This window comes from Mustela nigripes, chromosome 6 (assembly GCF_022355385.1).
Source record: "Mustela nigripes isolate SB6536 chromosome 6, MUSNIG.SB6536, whole genome shotgun sequence".
Classification (NCBI taxonomy): Eukaryota; Metazoa; Chordata; class Mammalia; order Carnivora; family Mustelidae; genus Mustela; species Mustela nigripes.
Genome location: NC_081562.1, coordinates 52,533,252 through 52,552,270, shown reverse-complemented (window position 1 = coordinate 52,552,270; position 19,019 = coordinate 52,533,252). Strand labels below are relative to the sequence as shown.

Here is a 19,019-nt window from a genome sequence, read left to right as displayed (position 1 = left end):
CAGTCAGTTACAGGGCAGTAGACCTGAAAGGAACTCCTGGGAAGGAAGAGTTCAGGATCTCTCCTCACAATAATAGCTAATATTTATTGAATGTTTACTAAATGCCAAATAATATTTTTAATGGCTGTAAGGTAAAATTAATATAACTAACCACACATTTTTTTTTTAAAGATTTTATTATTTATTTGACAGAGATCACAAGTAGGCAGAGAGGCAGGCAGAGAGAGAGGGGGAAGCAGGCTCACCGCTGAGCAGAGAGCCTGATGCGGGGCTCTATCCCAGGACCCTGAGATCATGACCTGAGCCGAAGGCAGAGGCTTAACCCTCTGAGCCACCCAGGCGCCCCTAACCACACATATTTAAAGTCTACAACTTTTTATTTATTTTTAAAGACTTTATTCATTGGTGGATGGGGGAACAGAGAGAGCACAAGCAGGGGGAGTGGCAGGCAGAGGGAGAAGCAGGGTCCCTGCTGAGAAGGAGCCCCTTGTGGGGCTCCTTGATCCCAGGAACCCCGAGATCATACATAACCTAAGCCAAAGGCAGATGCTTAACCGACTGAGCCACACAGACACCTGCTGCCTGCATTTCTTTCTGCAGATATGCCATTTCACTTCAGTGCACATGAAAATTTTAACAACCGTGCTGCCTGTGATGACAGGGGTGTCACCTGGGGTGGTGACTGCGCCACCTGCCTGCAGGGATGAGGTTCTCTTCTGCAGCTGGTCAGTTGAGGATCCAGCAACAAAAGCACCATTTAGAGTCTTTTTCTTGGACCTGTTCTGATACCACTGTGTCAAATCAGATCGTCTAGGAAGCAGACTTTGAGATGTAACTTCGCATGCAGGAAATTTATTAAGGAATGATCTCAAGACCAATACCTGTTGTTGATGAAGGGAGAAGCTGGCTGCAATTAATTCCTTCAGTGAATCTCATGAGGAGCTCTGGAGCTGAGATGATTGTGCAGACTGTTCCCAAATTGAGGCAAGAAGGTAGAATATTTATCCCCCACACTGGCCCGTTGTTGATTATGGGCTGTCCCAGGGAAATGGATAATAGCTGAGGGCAATAATCCAGAAGGAACACGGCTGCAAGTTGTCAGCTGTTAATACTCCCAGTACCTGGCGCAAATAAATGCTTCTGAGCTGAAATGGAATAGATGTGGGTGCTGTGCCAGAGTCTCCTACACTGTTATATAGATTGCAAGGTTTTGTACCTAAATAATCTAAAAGATTCTAAGGAAAAATCAAGACAATAAGTAGATTTAGGGGCCTCTGAGTGGCTCAGTCTGAATCCTCTGCCTTCAGCTCAGGTCATGATCCCAGGGTCCTTGGATTAAGCCAGGCATCAGGTTTCCTGCCCAGCAGGAAGCCTGCTACTCCCTCTCCAACTTCCCCTGTTTGTGTTCCCTCTCTCGCTGACTCCCTCTCTGTCAAATAAATAAGTAATCTTTTTTTAAAAAAAAAAGCAGATTTCTAAAGATCACTGGATTCAAGTCCAAATATAAAACAAACAGGAAATTAAATTTAAAGACTACTATCAGGGGTGCCTGGGTGGCTCAATGGGTTAAGCCTCTGCCTTCCACTCAGGTCATGGTCTCAGGTCCTGGTCTCAGGTCCTGAGACTGAGCCTTCATTGGGCTCTCTGCTCAGCAGGGAACCTGCTTCCCTCTCTCTCTCTCTCTCTCTCTCTCTGTTAAATAAATAAATAAATCTTAAAAAAAAAAAAAGACTTATCATTTACAATAGTATAAAAAAAAAACCTATAAATACTTAGGAATAAATCTAACATAATTTGCACAACACCACTACATTGAAAACTATAAAACATTGATAAGAGAAATTAAGAATGACCCTTAAATCAATGGATAAAGCATATTTATAAATCAAAAGATAATACTATAAAGATGTCAGTAATCTGCAAATCTATAGCTTCAAAACAATCCTTCCAAGTTCCCAGCAGGTGTTTTGAGGAAATTAACAAACTGATTTAAATTCATATGGAAATTCAAAGGCCAGGGAATAGCCAAGGCCATCTTTTTTTTTCTTTTTTTTTTAAGATTTTATTTATTTGACAGAGATCACAAGTAGGCAGAGAGGCAGGCCGAGAGAAAGGGAAGCAGGCTCCCTGCTGAGCAGAGAGCCCAATGCAGGGCTCAATTCCAGGACCCTGGGATCATGACCTGAGCCAAAGGCAGAGGCTTTAACCCACTGAGCCACTGAGCCACCCAGGCACCCCTGGCAAAGGCTATCTTGAAGAAGAATCACAAAACTAGAAACTATACTACCATTATAAAGCTATTGTGTGTGTGTGCATGTGTATGTGTATGTCGGTGACATTATTGTGAGAATAAGCAAACTAAACAATGAAAAAAGAATCCAGAAGTAAACTCTCATATGTAAGGTTACCTTGTCTATAGTAAAATAATACACCACAATGTAGTAAGGAAAAGATGGTGTTTCAATAAATGATGCTGAGTCAATTGAGTATCCATAGAGAAAAACAATGTATTTTGTCCCCTACTTCATACCATTTGCGAAAATTAATTCCAAGTGGACTTTATATCAAATGTGAAAGTTAAGAGGCACTTATCATTTACATTTACTTGGTTTTTTCAGTGGTTTGAACATGTGACTCTTGATCTCAAGTCTGTCCCATGTTCAGTGCAGAGATTACTTTTAAAAAATAATAAAATCTCGGGGCGCCTGGGTGGCTCAGTGGGTTGAGCCGCTGCCTTCGGCTCAGGTCATGATCTCAGGGTCCTGGGATCGAGTCCCGCATCGGGCTCTCTGCTCGGCAGGGAGCCTGCTTCCCTCTCTCTCTCTCTCTCTGCCTGCCTCTCCATCTACTTGTGATTTCTCTCTGTCAAATAAATAAATAAAATCTTAAAAAAAATAATAATAATAAAATCTTTTTTTTTAAAGATTTTATTTATTTATTTGACAGAGGGATCACAAGTAGATGGAGAGAGAGGCAGGCAGAGAGAGAGAGGGGGAAGCAGGCTCACTGCTGAGCAGAGAGCCTGATGCAGGACTCCATCCCAGGACCCTGAGATCATGACCTGAGCCAAAGGCAGCGGCTTAACCCACTGCCACCCAGGCACCCCCAAAAATAAAATCTTTTAAAAAATGTGAAAGTTAAAACAAAAATGCTTTTAAGTGAAAACATAAGGAAAACATTTTTCTGACCCTAGCACACACAAAGATTTCTCTTTTTTTCCAAATATTTCTTAAATATAATATAAAAGCACTCACCTGAACTGAATTAAAATTAAGAACTTTTGTTCACCAGAGACTATTGAAAGAGTAAGAAGGCAACCCATTGACTGAAAGAAGACATTTGCAATAAATATAAGGACAATATTGCAATACAATAAGGACTAAAAAAGTCCTTATTTCAAATATATAAAGAATTTCAAATATAGAAAAATAAACAAAAGGCTTGAACAGACACTTTGTAAAAAAAGGATATCCAACTACAAAGGCTAGAATCAGAAAATCAAATTAACAATGATTATTAAGGAGGATGTGGAGAAGGCAGAATGCACATACGCTGCTGGTGGGAATATAAAAGTGTAGCCATTTTTGAAAAGACTCTATCAATTACTCAAATAATTCAACACAGAGTTACCATATGACACGGTAATTCTGTCCTGGGTATACATCCAAAAGAACTGAAAATGTATATGTGCTCAATAACCTGTAAATGAGTGTTTATAATAGTAGTATTCATCATAGCAAAAAGGTAGAAACCACCTAAATATCCATCAACGGACAAATGGATAAACAAAATATGGTAGAGCCACAGATAATATCTGACCATATTACCAGGTCATAGAAGTATTATCTGATTATAAAAAGGAATAAAGTGTTGATTCATACTACAACATGGATAAACCCTGAAAACATTATGCTAAATCAAAGAAGCCAGTCACAGAAGTTCGCATTTGGGGCATCTGGATGGCTCAGTCAGTTAAGCGTCTAACTCTTGATTTTGGCTCAGGTCATGATCTCAGGGTCCTGAGATCAAGCTGCATTAGGCTTCACATTGAGCTTAGAGCCTGCTTAAGATTCTCTCTCTCCCTCACCTTTTGCCCCTCTCCACCTCTCTCTCTCTAAAAAAAGTTCACGTATTTAGGATTATATTCTATAATATGAAAATTTGCAGATATAGACAGTAGATTAGTGGTTGCTTATGGCTGGACAAGAAGGTTAAGGATGATAGCTAAAGGGTATGTGGTTTCTTTTGAAATGAAGGAAATATTCTAAAGTTGACGAGGTGATGGTTGTATATATCTGTAAATATACTAAAAACCATTGGATCAGATACTTCAAATGAGTGAATTATATGGTATGTGAATTATTTCTCACTAAAGATGTCTTTTAGGGGTTACCTGAGTGGGTCAGTCAGTTAAGTGTCCAACTCTTGATTTTTGGCTCAGGTCATAATCTCAGGGCAGTGAAATCAAGCCCTGCATTGGACTCTGCACTTGGCATGGAGTCTGTTTGTCCCTCTCTCTCTCTTCTTCCCCCTTTAGCAGGTGCATGCCCTCTCTCTCTAAAACAAAATATTTTAAGAAAATAAACCTGTTTTTTAAAAATGAGAATATCCAAATAGCCAAGAAACTTTTTTCAAAGTGCTCAACTTTATTAATTATCAGGAAAATACAAATTTAAAAACAATGCAACAACAGTATACATTTACCATAATGGCTAGAATAAACAAGTCAGGAAATACTAAAGTGTTGGCAAAAATGTAAAATAACTGAAATTTTCATACATTGCTTTTGAGAGTGTAAATTTGTTCAAACACTTTGGAAAATAGTTTATCAAAGTAAAACATATGTATACCTTATGACCCTATACACTCCTAGGTATACATCCAATATAAATGCATACGATATGTTTACCAAAAGACCTGTATTAGAATATTCAGAGCAATGCTATTCAAAGTAATAGAAATTGAAACTACCTAATTTCCCAGCAATTGAAGAATAGATAAAGTGAGGTACACTCATACATTGGAAATACTATGTAGCAATGAGCATGAATGATCTGTAACTATTCAAAAGAATATCAAGAATATCTATAAACATACTGTTGAGGGAAATAAGCCAGGAGCAACCATACATATTCTTACAATTTTTTTTTTAACGGTAAACTCTATGGCCAACCATGAGGTTCGAACTTAGGACTCTGAGATCAAGAGTCACATGTTCCACTAACCAAGCCAGCCAGGCATCCCACATTCTTGTTTTATATGTAAAGAGCACAGGCAAATATAATCTGTGCTCTTAGAAGTTAATGTTGTGGTTACCCTGGGGGTTGGCGACCAGAATTGGAGAGTAGGCTTCAAGGATGCTGGTAACATTCTAGATGCTAGTTACATGGGTGGTTTTGATCTGTGAAAATTCATTGAAATACATATTTATAATATGCGTACTTTCTGTTTATTATACTTCAGTAAAAAGTTTAGGAGCATTTGGGTGGCTCAGTCAATTGAGCATTTGACTTAAGCTCAGGTCTTGATCTCAGGATCATGGGATTGAGCCCAGCGTTAGGCCCAGCACTCAGCAAGGAGTCTGCTTATCTCCCTCTCTCTCTGCCCCTCCCCTGCTCTCTCTATCAAATAAGTAAGTAAAATCTCTTTTAAAAAGTTTTTTAGGGCGCCTGGGTGGCTCAGTGGGTTAAGCCGCTGCCTTCGGCTCAGGTCATGATCTCAGGGTCCTGGGATCGAGTCCCGCATCGGGCTCTCTGCTCAGCAGGGAGCCTGCTTCCCTCTCTCTCTCTCTCTCTGCCTGCCTCTCCATCTACTTGTGATTTCTCTCTGTCAAATAAATAAATAAATAATCTTTAAAAAAAAAAGTTTTTAAATAAGTAAACCATTTATTATTTTCATTACCTATCCAATATGTCCAAGAACAGGACAGATCCGTGATGTCATCAGACACCCAAACACCTTTTATCTTTCTGCTCTCTCAGCTTCAGCATATGGCTTTCATCTGCATGATTGCAAAAGGATGCTGTTCCTCCAGGGTTCTTTTTTTTCCCAAATATTTTTATTTACTTATTTGACAGAGAGAGAGACACCGAGAGAGGGAACACGAGCAGGGGGAGGGGGAAGGGGAGAATCGTTAAGACTGAGCCACCCAGGCAACCCAGAATATGCAGTTTCTAACAGAAAATGTGAGCCCAGTTTGGTAAGTCCTCAGTAGGAAGTACATAGTGCTGTAGGAATGGAGAGGAGTTCTTGCGGAAGACTTACTAGAGTAGAAAACACACCTTGCAGGCCATAGCTTACAGGACCAAGGAAAGTCCTCCAGGCAGGGTTGAGGTGGAGATGGAGAGGCTTTGCAAGCAGCATAAAAAGCATGTTTCAGAATTATCAGAGAACATATTAGAAACAGGAAACTAAACGTAGTTTGGTGTTCCTAGAGAAATAAGGGTAAGGTGGGGAGACCAAAGGGACATCGGGAAGCAGATACAGGAAGAACTCTCTGCTTTTCTCCTTCCCCGTTTCTGCCTGAAAGCAAAGCATTAATTTCCTTTTGTGAGAGTGTCTCCACTCCCTTCTCCCATACCAGGAAGAGACCAACCTTTATCACAGGAGATAGAAAGTCAGCATTAATTTTTTTTTAAGATTTTATTTATTGATTTGATAAGAGAGTGAGTGAATGAGATGGAGAGAGAGAAGGAGCAGAGGGAGAGGGAGTAGACTCCCCATGGAGCAGTGAGTCTGATGTGGGACTCAATCCCAGGACCCCAGGATCATGACAGGAGCCTAAGGCTGACACTTAACCAAATGAGCCACCCAGGTGCCCAGTCAGCATTAATTTGTATCTGCACAAGTAAACCTTACTAAAATAGCCTCAATCTTCTATTCCTTTCCCCCTCTATTTATTTACTTTCATGCAATGTCATTGCACCTAGAAGCCCAAATCCCTTTTCCTTTGTTTTGTCATTTCTTCCACAACAGCATCACCCTTTGTAAAACTAATAATATAAGCCCCCAGGCCTAACTGATTCTTGGGGTTTTCACTTTTTTCCTGTGAAGTGACCTGGTGCATACAAATAGATCTTTTTTCCTGCTAATCTGTCTTTTGCCAGTTTAATTCACAGGACCCAGGCACTGAATAGAAGGGGTTAGAAGCAAAGGTTTTCCTCTCTCATGTATTGTACATGTATTGTACAATTTCTCTCTACTTTCTCAAACTAACTTTTAGACACACACACACATACACAAACCCATGAGTGTGCTGGACTACTTGGATGAAATGCAGAAAGGCAGAGATAGGGAATCCTGGTCAGCTAGTCTTCTTTTATCAATCATGTTTTGTCCTGCAGTGCTGGCTGGCTGAACACAGTCAGTCCCTTATTTAGGATTCTCTACTCTGACCCCACCTGAATCCGTAAATATGATTCTCTGACATGTCTGGGTCAAAAGGTCTAATGAAGAAGCCAGAATGTGAGTTTTGGTTAAAGGGAGATCATCATCTTCAAACAGAACCTTTGGTATCCACAGAAATATGCACAGGGCCAAGGACGCAGATTTTCTTTCCAAAGAAAAAAATATTTTTAATCTATTCCCAAAGCCCTAAGTTACATCTTCTCTCAGATTTAACCCTCAGGAAGATGTTTTTATCTTCCGTGGATCACCTCTGTATCCCCTCTGGAGAGTTCCCCTATGTGGCTAAACCACATTTCCTCTCCCAGTGGGCTTTTCCATGTAATTCCTCTTTGTGTGATTATTCCTCCCCATCTCCCGCAGCCCTTCATTCTGGCATCTATGCGTCTACGTAGTAGAAAGTAGCTGAGGTTCAAGCCTGCTCATTTATTACTCACTCTCTAGTCAGTCACAGAAAGCACATTATTTGATTGAATGTATTTTGCTTTAAGAGGCAGAAGAATGCTGTCCAGTAATGTCACAGAGGATTAAATCAGTCTCTTTCCAACTTCTATCCTGGGAGACGGAAAAAAAAAATCATGATACTCAGAAAATCTTCACAAGTATAGAGAAGCTTTTTCTTATCCATTTATTTTTTAATTTTTAAAAATAGGGTTCCCACTGAGCAGGGAGCCCAATGTGTAGCTCGATCCCAGGACCGTGGGATCCTGATCCAAACCAAAGGCAAATGCTTTAACAACTGAGCCACTCAGGCGCCCCTAATTATTTTTTAAAAGTTATTTCTATGCCAATCGTGGGGCTTGAACTCACAGTGCTGACATCAAGAGTCCAATGTTCTACTGACTGAGCCAGCCAGGCTTGTCCTTGTTCTTTCCTATCTAGAAAAAATCTCACAAAAGCATGTTGAAATTATTAATAGTGTTATCTTATGGGAGTAGAATCAGGTAATTTTTACTTTTCCCTTAGTATTTTTATATAACAAAGATGTAGAATGTAAAAGTAATTTTAAAAATTCATCAATTTTAATCAGAAAAAATATTGTTTTTAAAAATCACATAGATGGCTACTTGGGTGGCTCAGTTGGTTAAGCATCTGACTCTTGATTTTGGGTCAGCTCATGATCTCAAGGTCTTGAGATCAAGCTGTGTCATCTGGCTCCATGCTCACTGGGGAGTCTCCTCCTCTCTTTCTCCCTCTACCCCTCCCCCTACTCTTGCTTTCTCTGTCTGTCTCTCTCTCTCTCTAAAATAAATAAATCTTTTTTAAAAATAAAAAAATAAAAATCATCTGGGGCGCCTGGGTGGCTCAGTGGGTTAAGCCTCTGCCTTCGGCTCGGGTCATGATCTCAGGATCCTGGGATCCAGCCCCACATCAGGCTCTCTGCTCAACAGGGAGCCTGCTTCCCTCTCTCTCTGCCTGCCTCTCTGACTACTTGTGATCTCTGTCTGTCAAATAAATAAATAAAACCTTTAAAAAAATAAAAAATAAAATAAAAATCATCACATAGACATCCTCACACAAATTCCACTGTTAACTTTTTCTGGTGTGAACTATGGAGATTATTCTTCTTCCTTTCAGAGTCTGGGACAAAAATGAGGGTGCCAGCCTGGTTCAGTCAGTAGAGCACATGACTCTTGAGTCTTGTGAGTTTGAGCCCTATGTTTGGTACAGAGTTTACTTTAAAAGAAAAAAGTTCAAGACAAAAAAAAAAGAAAAGGAAAGCCTACTTTAGTTCTTTCTTCTTTTTTTTTTTTTTAAGATTTTATTTATTTATTTGACAGACAGAGATCACAAATAGGCAGAGGCAGGCAGAGAGAGAGGTGGAAGCAGGTTCCCCTACCAAGCAGAGAGCCTGATTCGGGGCTCGATCCCAGGACCCTAGGATCGTGACCCAAGCCGAAGGCAGAGGCTTTAACCCACTGAGCCACCCAGGCGCCCCGAAAGCCTACTTTCTATCAAAAATTAACTACCAGGGTACCTGCATGGCTCAGGTTTTTTCTTTTTTTTTTAAGCCTAGTTTAGAGATTTTATTTATTTATTTGACGGACCAATCACAAGAGGCAGAGAGGCAGACAGAGAGAGAGAGGGGGAAGCAGAACCCTGCTGAGTAGAGAACCTGATGCATGGCTCCATCCAGACCTTGGAATCCTGACCTGAGCCGAAGGCAGAGGCTTTAACCCACTGAGCCACCCACACGCCCCTGCATGGCTCAGTTTTAAGTTAAGTGTCTGCCTTCGGCTCAGGTCATAATCCCAGGGTCCTGGGATCGAGCCCCACATCAAGCTCCCTGCCCTCTGCCACTTACCCTGCTTGTGTTCTCTCTCACTGTCCCTCTGTCAAATAAATAAATAAAATCTTTCAAAAAAAAAAAATTTAGCTTCCAAAAGACAGTAACAGTAACTCAGAAGAAGTTCCCCTTAACTTCTGAATAGTATCACCCTACCCTAAAAGCTCACCCTTACCTCATTCACAGGGGTCAGAATACTGAACTGTTGCCCGTTCATCTGTAAAATGAAATGACATGTATCATTATGTTACAGGCCTCATGCATTCAAAGAGAAAATACTTCATGAAAACTACACTTTATCCCTTTTCAGAGGATCCCTATAGGTTATGAGCATATTAAGAATTACAGGAAAGTCCCAAATACTAATACTGTGGTAAATTATTAATCATAGCAAAACATTCAAAATAGTTAGTCCTTAAAGAACAATGGTTTGTATAGTTTCTTTTGGTCTATGGACCATTTCTGATAAAATATCCCAGTGCAGAAGATTTAAAAATAATATATAATTAAATTATAATGTTTTAGAAGATTGAATAATGTAGTTATGTGTCACTTGGATTGGGAAGCTTTATTTGTAAAATAAAGAGCCATGTCATGAAGAATGAGGCAGAAACATGTTGGGAGACACAAGTAGATCTCAGCCCTCACCTGGGAGGTAGTAGTCATAAACTGTGATGGTTGCTGGTTTCAGGTTAGTGACTAACACACTTTGGCTGATGGTGAAGGTATAGGTCTGAGTCTTCTTACTCAGCTGTAGAGAAGAAAGACAAAACATCATATTAAAACTAAAGTGAAAATAACACTCTCTATGTGGAGGTTAAAAGACTCTTATCTTGGGTGCCTGGGTGGCTTAGTCAGCTAAGTGTCTGCTTTCAGTTCAGGTCATGATCCCCAGTCTGGGCTCCCTGCTTCTCCCTTATCTCTCCCCCCAAGCTTGTGCACATAGGCTCTCTGTCTGACAAATAAATAAATAAATTCTTAAAAAAATAAATAAATAAATAAATAAACCACCCTTAAGAAAAGGAAAAAAAAAAAAGACTCTCGTTTCACACAAATTTTCCAAAACCTTTCTACCTGACCCTTCTGCCCCATGCTAGTCTTAAAGATACTGGCTTCTGCTGACTTCCTGACTCTTTCTTCTTAGGAGCTTACAGCTCCCTCGCTCTTCAGTAAATTGGTCCCCTCTGCTCTTGGTCTACTCTAACCTGTGGCTCCTCCACTAAATTAACTGAAGTGGCCAAAGAAACAAACTTTCATTTTATTTCAACAGTTCTATACTCCCTATTGGCTTTATCTCTTCATTGCAGTCTGATCAAATAACGTCTCCTCAGAGAAGCCTTCCCCGACCACTTTCTTATAAAAGGTCACATTCTAGGGTGCCTGGATGGCTCAGTTGGTTAAGCGACTGCCTTCAGCTCAGGTCATGATCCTGGAGTCCTGGGATCAAGTCCCTCATCGGGCTCCCAGCTCCATGGGGAGTCTGCTTCTCCCTCTGACCTTCTCCTCTCGCATGCTCTTTTTCATTGTCTCTCTCTCTCTCTATTCATTTAAATAAATAAAATATTTTAAAAATAAAATAAAATAAAATAGTCACATTCTGGCCACACATTTTTAAATGACATAGATAGTTCATATTCCACATCTGTTAGGCAGTACCTCCCTGGAGGTGATGAACAGGAGTATTTTATAGAATACCAGCATGGAGGCAGAATTCATTTTCTGGCTGTGGACTCATTCTATCTCATTCTTTCCTTTCCCTCCTCCCTGTGCATGTGACACTAGTACATAGAGATTAGAAGGGAAGTTGCAAAGCTGTATAAGCAAGCAAGCTCTTAGGTTCATTTCCGAATACCTACCTCTTCCAAATAAATATGCAGTACGTCGGTTCCAGATTCAACCTTCTTCACCAGAGGCTGTTGGAGAAGCTGAATAAAAAGGGGAAAATAAAACAGACGAAGATCCAGAGCCTTCCTTATGACCTAGGGCAATATCCCAAAGCTCTTTCATGATCAAGGGAATAATAAATACTGTGGGAAGGTAAGAAAAAGGAACAAGACTATTCCAGTTTCCATTTTATATTTCTGATGCACCTTTGTAGTCCACTAAGACAATGCAGTCGTAATTGTAAGTATGTACCGTGACGCCCACTGCACCAGCTTTTTAGGGATAATGTTGGGTCCTCTTGGGGCTAGTTAAATGCAGAAAACAGAACAGACTTACCAACTGATTGGTGCCCTCCATGGGACTGAACCCGGAAAGCATCTTCACTTCTACAATGACCATATTGGAAGAGCTGCGACTGCCCACATAACTAAATGCAGAAAGGAACACATCAGTGTGAAACCGTTATGTTTCCTCTTAGCATACTCTATATCCTCAACACACACACACACACACTCAGTTTCTGTAATCCAGGTGCCCCCACCACCAGCTCAGCTCTTCTCACCTGGTATGCACAGTAAGTGTCAAGGATCGAGAAGTAGCTCGCTCACATCTAGCTTTTCCCATTTCCACACTAAGACTAAAGGTGTCCGCAAATTTAGGAGGGGGAATATGGTATTTCAGCACTGTCTAGTAGGGAGAAATAGAGAACCAAATCAGAGTTGGGAAGAACTTTACACACAGTCCAAACTATTTCCTTTACAAGTAAGATAGAGAAAAGGTTCTACTGGAGGCAAAGTCGTCCTCAGGTTCTCCTTCCCAATGCATGCTTGTTCTCCTGGACCACTGCTTACCTGCACATACACGCAGCCCTGGCCTGAGGCCTCCAAAGTGTACACCCCAGGGACATTGGGCAGATTCTCCTGTTGAAGTACCAACCGGTTGGCAGCCTGAATGTTGAAATCGTGCTGGAAATCCTCAGTGGATGTTACAGCCAGGCTGACCTCCTCAGATGACACATAGGCAGTAGTGGCATATTTGGCAAGAGCTTGGAGAGCAACTACAGTGTCCTTAAGAAAACAACCAAGTATATGCTTATGAACCGAGCCACTGGTATTAAGCTCAAACAACCCTATACCCTACACATCTGGTTGCTGTTCCCCAGCATGGACAAAACCTGCTCTAAGTAACTAAGAACCACAGTCACCAATGCTGCGGAAGCTGACATAGAGATCATACCTTGCCTGTAGAGAAAATTGCCATCAAGCCAGTATTAAACGTCTATAGGTCACTAGGCTAATCTCATATTCATATTCAACCAAGCCTAGCTTCAGAATGAGCTAGGGTTAGAAGCCAGTGGATAACTGTTCAGTATATATTTTGTAGTTTCCTTATTTGGAGAGGAAAGAGCAATGACATGATAGCTCTAAAAACTGTACATTCTTTGAAGTTATTTAGCTGTGCAATGATCTTCTGTGGCACAGCTGGGATCCTTTCTTGCAAGCCCTGTGCCATGTGACAATCTTTTCTTCATCTGGGCATAAGACAGATAAACTGCCACTAAGAGAGCATGACACTGTGTACTTGGGACTTCTCCACTCTGAAAACATGATTTATATACATTACAACAAAAGGAAAGACAAAAAAGAAAGAGACGTTCAGAAAATTGTATTTTACTGATACAAGTATATCTACATGCTTGTGTAGTACCCACAGAATCAAGGTACCTCACTTCTTCCTCTCCCAAATTAAAGAGACATCATACTGTCATATAAAAATGGAAAGATAGGTCGCTGGGGACCTTCCCTAGGGAAGCTGGGAATCAGTAAAACCTGTGCAGTTAACCATAGACAAACAACTTTTTGTCTACTCTCTGTGAACAGGGTCCAAGGAGGTCCTTATTGCTCGAATATGTGAAAACAATTAAAAAAATGAGACCTCATCATTAGCTGAAAAACCCATGTGGGTGATATGTGACTTCTTGTAATAGCTAAGGACTTTATTGAAAAACAATTTTGACATATGTGTCACTGAGTTTTCTAAACATCTTACCCATTGCTTTCTAAAATTGTATATCATAATTATTTAGGGCTCAGCAAGAAGAAGAAAGTCCTTCCTGATCTTTGGCTAAAAATTTCCTTGAAGTAAGGAAGTAGGGTACCATATAATTTCTTACTTATTTTTAATTTTATTTTATTTTTAAGATTTTATTTATTTATTTGAGACAGAGAGAGAGTATACAAGCAGGGGAACAGCAGACAGAGGGAGAGGGAGAAACCGGTTTCCTACGGAGCTGGGAGCCCTATGGGGGGCTCAATCCCAAAACCCTGGGACCATGACCCAAGCTGAAGGCAGATGCTCAACCAACTGAGTAACCCAGGTGCCTCCCACAGAATTTTTTAAAAATTCCACTTAAGTCTTTATCATATTCAAGCTCAGTGCTCTTAACATCTTTACCAAACATTGTATCAATTAAAATCTATTCTGTTTCCAGGTCTAATCTACATGTTATATCCTCAGTGAAACTCCCTAGTTTCAACAAGTCAGAATATAATGTTTACAAAAATAAGAAATATGGTTTTTTTGATTATTTTGTTTTCTCAGTGAATTAGAAATTGATACCATTTGAAGAAAAAATAAATTAATGACTACACTCTTTATGATCATTTAAGATAATTTTTATGACACTATTCAAATTTATCATGCAGTTCTACCCCTTCTTCCCTTACTGCCATCCTACTAATTCAATTTCTCCTTACCCCTAACCTGGGCAAATGAAGTAGTGTCCTTATCGCTTCAAATCCAGTGTCTACCTCCACTAAATCACCCCCTACACCAATAACAGGTCATTCTCTTTGAAACAAGGTAAAAAAAGTTAATAGCTCCTCAGAATTGGGTAAAATCTTGAGTCTGATATGAAAGGGCCCCCTTGGTATAAAACTGCTTTAACATTCTAAACTGAAGTCCCATTATGCTTTAGCTAACCCAGTTTCCCCAGGTCATTCTGGACTTTTGCAAACTGTTGTCTTGCACAAGCCATTTCCCCTTCCTTTCAATAGTTCTGTCTCAAAATCATACATACCCTTTTATTTTACCTATCTATTTTTTTAATCTATTTTTTTTAAGATTATTTATTTATTTATTTGAAAGACAGAGATCACAAGTAAGCAGAAAGGCAGGCAGAGAGGAGGAAGCAGGCTTCCTGCTGAGCAGAGAGCACGATGTGGGGCTTGATCCCAGGACCCTGGGATCATGACCCAAGCCGAAGGCAGAGGCTTTAACCTACTGAGCCACCCAGGCGCCCCTTTAATCTATTTTTTAAGTAGGTTCTTCACCCAATGTGGGGCTTGAACTCACAACCCCAAGGACAAGAGTCACATGATCTACTGACTGAGCCAGCCAGGCATTGCTACATAGCCTTCTAGATCTATCTCAAATGCCATGCCCCTGAAGACCTCTCTTATCCTTCAAGTTTATGGAAGCTCTCTTTCCCTTTTGAAATGTGTTGTTTTGTACCTTTTGTATCTTATGTTATATAACCAAATCCTGCTCTGTAATTATAGAACTTTTCCTAACTTTACTTCTAGTTTTTAAACTTTTAATTTTTTTAAAGATTTTATTTCTTTATTGGACACACAGTGAGAGAGAGAGAGAGAGAGAGAGAGAGAGAGAGAAAGCACAAGCAGGGGGAGCAGGAGAGGGCAAAGTAGCCTGCCCGTTGAGCAGGGAGCCCAATGGGGGGCTTGATCCCTGGGCCCCAGAAGCATCACCGGAGCCAAAGGCAGACATTCAATTGCTGAACCACCCAGGCACCCCCTAGTTCGTAAACTTCTTTAAGAGTAAAGATTATATATCTTATTGGCTTCCCAATACATTCAATAGTAGAAGGAAGTAGAAGGAAGGAACCCATAAAACCTTGCTTTTATGCTTCTAATCCCATAATTGGCTTTTAATCTGTTAATTTATAATTTAGCTATAATTATATATGTCTTATTCACATGTGGTAAAACATTGATCTCATGACGTTTCATATTCTAAAAAGAGAAAGAGCATTAAATGCATATAGTACTATGTATGTGTTCACATGACCCAATGTTATGAATCCTGTATCTTTTTCACATGCTTTTCTCCCTCCCTATAGAATTCTAAGTCCCTTGACCTAGAAGTCAAGGGCAACAGCTTTGGTTTTTTGTTGTTCTTCTTATTGTTGTTGTTTTTTCTTATCTCTACACAGGACCTAATAGTACCTGAAAAGTGGCAGTTGGAGAGCAGGCTATTTACCTGAGTAGAAGAGAAGCCTCCATATGCATTACGTTGCTTGGCCAACCAAGCCACTATGGCAGTGGCCTTGGCGATCTCCTTTTGAGTCAAGCTGGCTTTGCTAAGCTGGGCCAGTAGGACATATGCTGTCAGTTCCACATCTACAGCCTCAGGCTGAGACCAAGGTCTGGCATCCAGGGACAGAGCAGGCTTTGGGCTCCAGTGAATGGACTCTCCTATGGGAAAGCAGCACAATTAGGAAGGTCTTAGAAGGTAATGATTTCTCATATTCAATTTGTAAATGTTGTATCTTAGAGCAGAGCAAGTACCAACCAAAAATGAAACATGAGTTAGAAAAACATATTTCTCAGTATCTTCTGATATATTAGCCATAATGTTTACGTAGGGATGTGTGTACCTAAGTGTGTATGTACAGCCATACATCCTTCCCCAAGATGAAACTAACACTATCAATAAATGCTTCCACCAATTACATGAAAACCACATTTACTAATTTATAAATTCTCATGCTAGTGGAGACAGGCAAGTAGAAACATATAAGAATCTTATGTGTCTGGGGGCAGTTTTTTGGCTTATAGAATTTTAAGTTTAATTTTTTAGGCTTTCTTAAAGATTTTTATTTATTTATTTGAGAGACAGAAATCACAAGTAGGCAGAGAGAGAGGAGAAAGCAGGCTCCCTGCTGAGCAGAGAGCCCGACGTGGGGCTCGATCTCAGGACCCTGGGATCATGACCTGAGCCGAAGGCAGAGGCTTTAACCCACTGAGCCACCCAGGCGCCCCTAGGCTTTCTTTAATCTAATCAAAAGTTTAACATTTTTAAAAAAGATTTATTTATTTATTTTAGAAAGAGAGAGAGAATGTGTGCCCTCATTGGGGATGGGGCAGAGTGAGGAAAGAGAGAATCCCAAGCAGAGTTCCCGTTAAGCACAGAGCCTGACACAGGCTCCATCTCACAACCCTGAGGTCATGACTTGAGCTGAAACCAAGAGTAGGACCACTGGGTTGCCTGGGTGGCTCAGTCAGTTAAGCGTCTGCCTTTGGCTCAGGTCATTCATCCCAGGGTCCTGGGATCAAACCCCACATAGGGCTCCTTGCTCAGCAGGGGGCCTTCTTTTCCCTCTGCCTGCCACTCTGCCTGCTTGTGCTCTCTCTCTCTGACAGATAAATAAATAAAATTAAAAAAAAAAAAAAAGAGTAGGACCCTTAACTTAATGGGTGTGGAGCTTGCTTAACATTCTCTCTCTCTCTCACCTTCTCCCCCTCCCCATGCCTCTCTAAAAAAAAGTCTCAAGTTTAACTCTTACCCAGTCAACCTCAGTGATCTCATACCAAGGAACTGTTAGAGACCTACAAAGGGGTGATTTTACAATGCCCAGGTCTTCTGACTAGCTTCCACTGTCTCTTTCCTCTTCGTGCTAAAAGTATAATAATACCTTTTGGGGTACCTGGGTGGCTCAGTGACTTAAGCCTCTGCCTCCGGCTCAGGTCATGATCTCAGGGTTCTGGGATAGAGCCCCCGAATCGGGCTCTCTGCTCAGCAGGGAGCCTGCTTCCCCCTCTCTCTGCCTGCTGCTCTGCCTACTTGTGATCTCTCTGTCAAATAAATAAATAAATAAATCTTTAAAATAACAAAACAAAACAAAAAAATACCTTTTAAGGACTTCCATGGGCTTTCTCACAACTCTCAACAATGATTTAATGACGTTACAACTCTTCCTAAAAGGAATCTTACATATGATAGAATATATGTGGGACTATGGGGACTGAGAAAAACTACAGGTAACTCAGAACATATTTTCATAATTTCAAAAAAACTCCCAACCCAGTCAACATACCTGAGATGATAGCCTGCTGGTCTAACTTTTCAAGGAGAATGTTTCTGATGTCCATCTCCCCAGCCAGAGAGAATGTATAAGCTAGGAGGGCCTGTGCGTAGAGGCTGGTAGTGGAGGAAACTGAACCTTTGAGGCACTGCAGACCCTGACTCACCCTCGGGTCCTGGAAAGTAAGATGAAGAACCAAACTGATAAGGCATTCCTTGGAAAATGGAAAGCAATGAGAGAATCGTCATATCCTTTTTGAGTTTACAAGGGTGAACAGGGATTAAAAGTAGGTGAATTCCTCTAGAACTAGGCACAATAAGGATATAAAGAGGAGGAGCTAGAGATACTCACATGTGTGGTCATTCCCATCTCCAGCAATGCCGCTGTGATGTACGCAGTCAAGGAAATCTCATCATCAACGCCGCCCTAGAGGGTGACAGGGAGACGGGTCAGGGCAGCCACCAGCACGGCCTATGTGAGAATTGTGTGCAATTTGCAAAAAGGCATCCCCTCCGAATGGGTGGATTACTTAAACAAACAAGCAAACAAACACAGCCCAGAGGATAGGGAGACAATCTCTTATTCTCAGCTTCTTACTCAATCTGAGTCTCCTCAAATGGACATCCTCTCAAGAAGAAAAAGGCCCACCCTCTTCTCCAGGAGAGACTAGGTGACATTTGCCTTGTTTAATGTCTTTCACAGAAAGATATTAGCAAGTTTTTAAAAATAGCTAATTTAAATTGTTACCCTCATTTATTACATAAAGAAAAAAAAAAAACACTTAAAAGGTTAAAGGCTTGCTTGAGATTACACAGCTAATAAGCAGCAGGACTAGGATTTGAACGCAGGGAGTTTAGTTATGGAGTTCCCGCACTACACCACTGACCTTGCTACGCAGGGGATGGGTTTTTATTTTTTTTTTTTTTTTTTTTTTTTTAAAGATTTTTTTATTTTTATTTATTTGTCAGAGAGAGAGTGAGCGAGAGCGAGCATAGGCAGACAGAGTGGAAGGCAGAGTCAGAGGGAGAAGCAGGCTCCCTGCGGAGGGCAAGGAGCCCGATGTGGGACTCGATCCCAGGACGCCGGGATCATGACCTGAGCCGAAGGCAGCTGCTTAACCAACTGAGCCACCCAGGCGTCCTTGGGGGATGGGTTTTTTAAAAGACTGGCCAGGTCTGGTAAGAAAGGAAGAGGAAGGATCTCTGGGATCTTAGGGTCCGGCCCTGGCTTGGGCTCCTCCCACGTGTACTTCACACAGTGCATAAGAGGAGAGAGCCTCAGGGGCACTGATAAAATCCTACATAAGGAAAACCAGTGAATCCTATACAGAGACTTTTTTTT

The 19,019-nt window shown here is 40.9% G+C and overlaps 1 protein-coding gene across 1 annotated transcript in view; it reads right to left on the bottom strand.

Moving 5' to 3' along the window:
- Positions 1 to 7,428: 7,428 nt before the first annotated feature.
- The window catches only part of A2ML1 (alpha-2-macroglobulin like 1), a 40,856-nt gene continuing 29,265 nt past the window's right edge, over positions 7,429 to 19,019 (bottom strand). The window contains exons 28-37 of the mRNA XM_059404719.1: positions 18,030 to 18,104; positions 17,691 to 17,853; positions 15,854 to 16,068; positions 12,427 to 12,642; positions 12,138 to 12,262; positions 11,912 to 12,002; positions 11,548 to 11,616; positions 10,340 to 10,442; positions 9,867 to 9,908; positions 7,429 to 7,959 (exon numbers count right to left, since the gene is read on the bottom strand). Coding sequence (XP_059260702.1) covers positions 9,868 to 9,908; positions 10,340 to 10,442; positions 11,548 to 11,616; positions 11,912 to 12,002; positions 12,138 to 12,262; positions 12,427 to 12,642; positions 15,854 to 16,068; positions 17,691 to 17,853; positions 18,030 to 18,104 — 1,098 coding nt within the window. The 3' untranslated portion in view covers positions 7,429 to 7,959; position 9,867. The remainder of the gene's footprint in view (positions 7,960 to 9,866; positions 9,909 to 10,339; positions 10,443 to 11,547; positions 11,617 to 11,911; positions 12,003 to 12,137; positions 12,263 to 12,426; positions 12,643 to 15,853; positions 16,069 to 17,690; positions 17,854 to 18,029; positions 18,105 to 19,019) is intronic.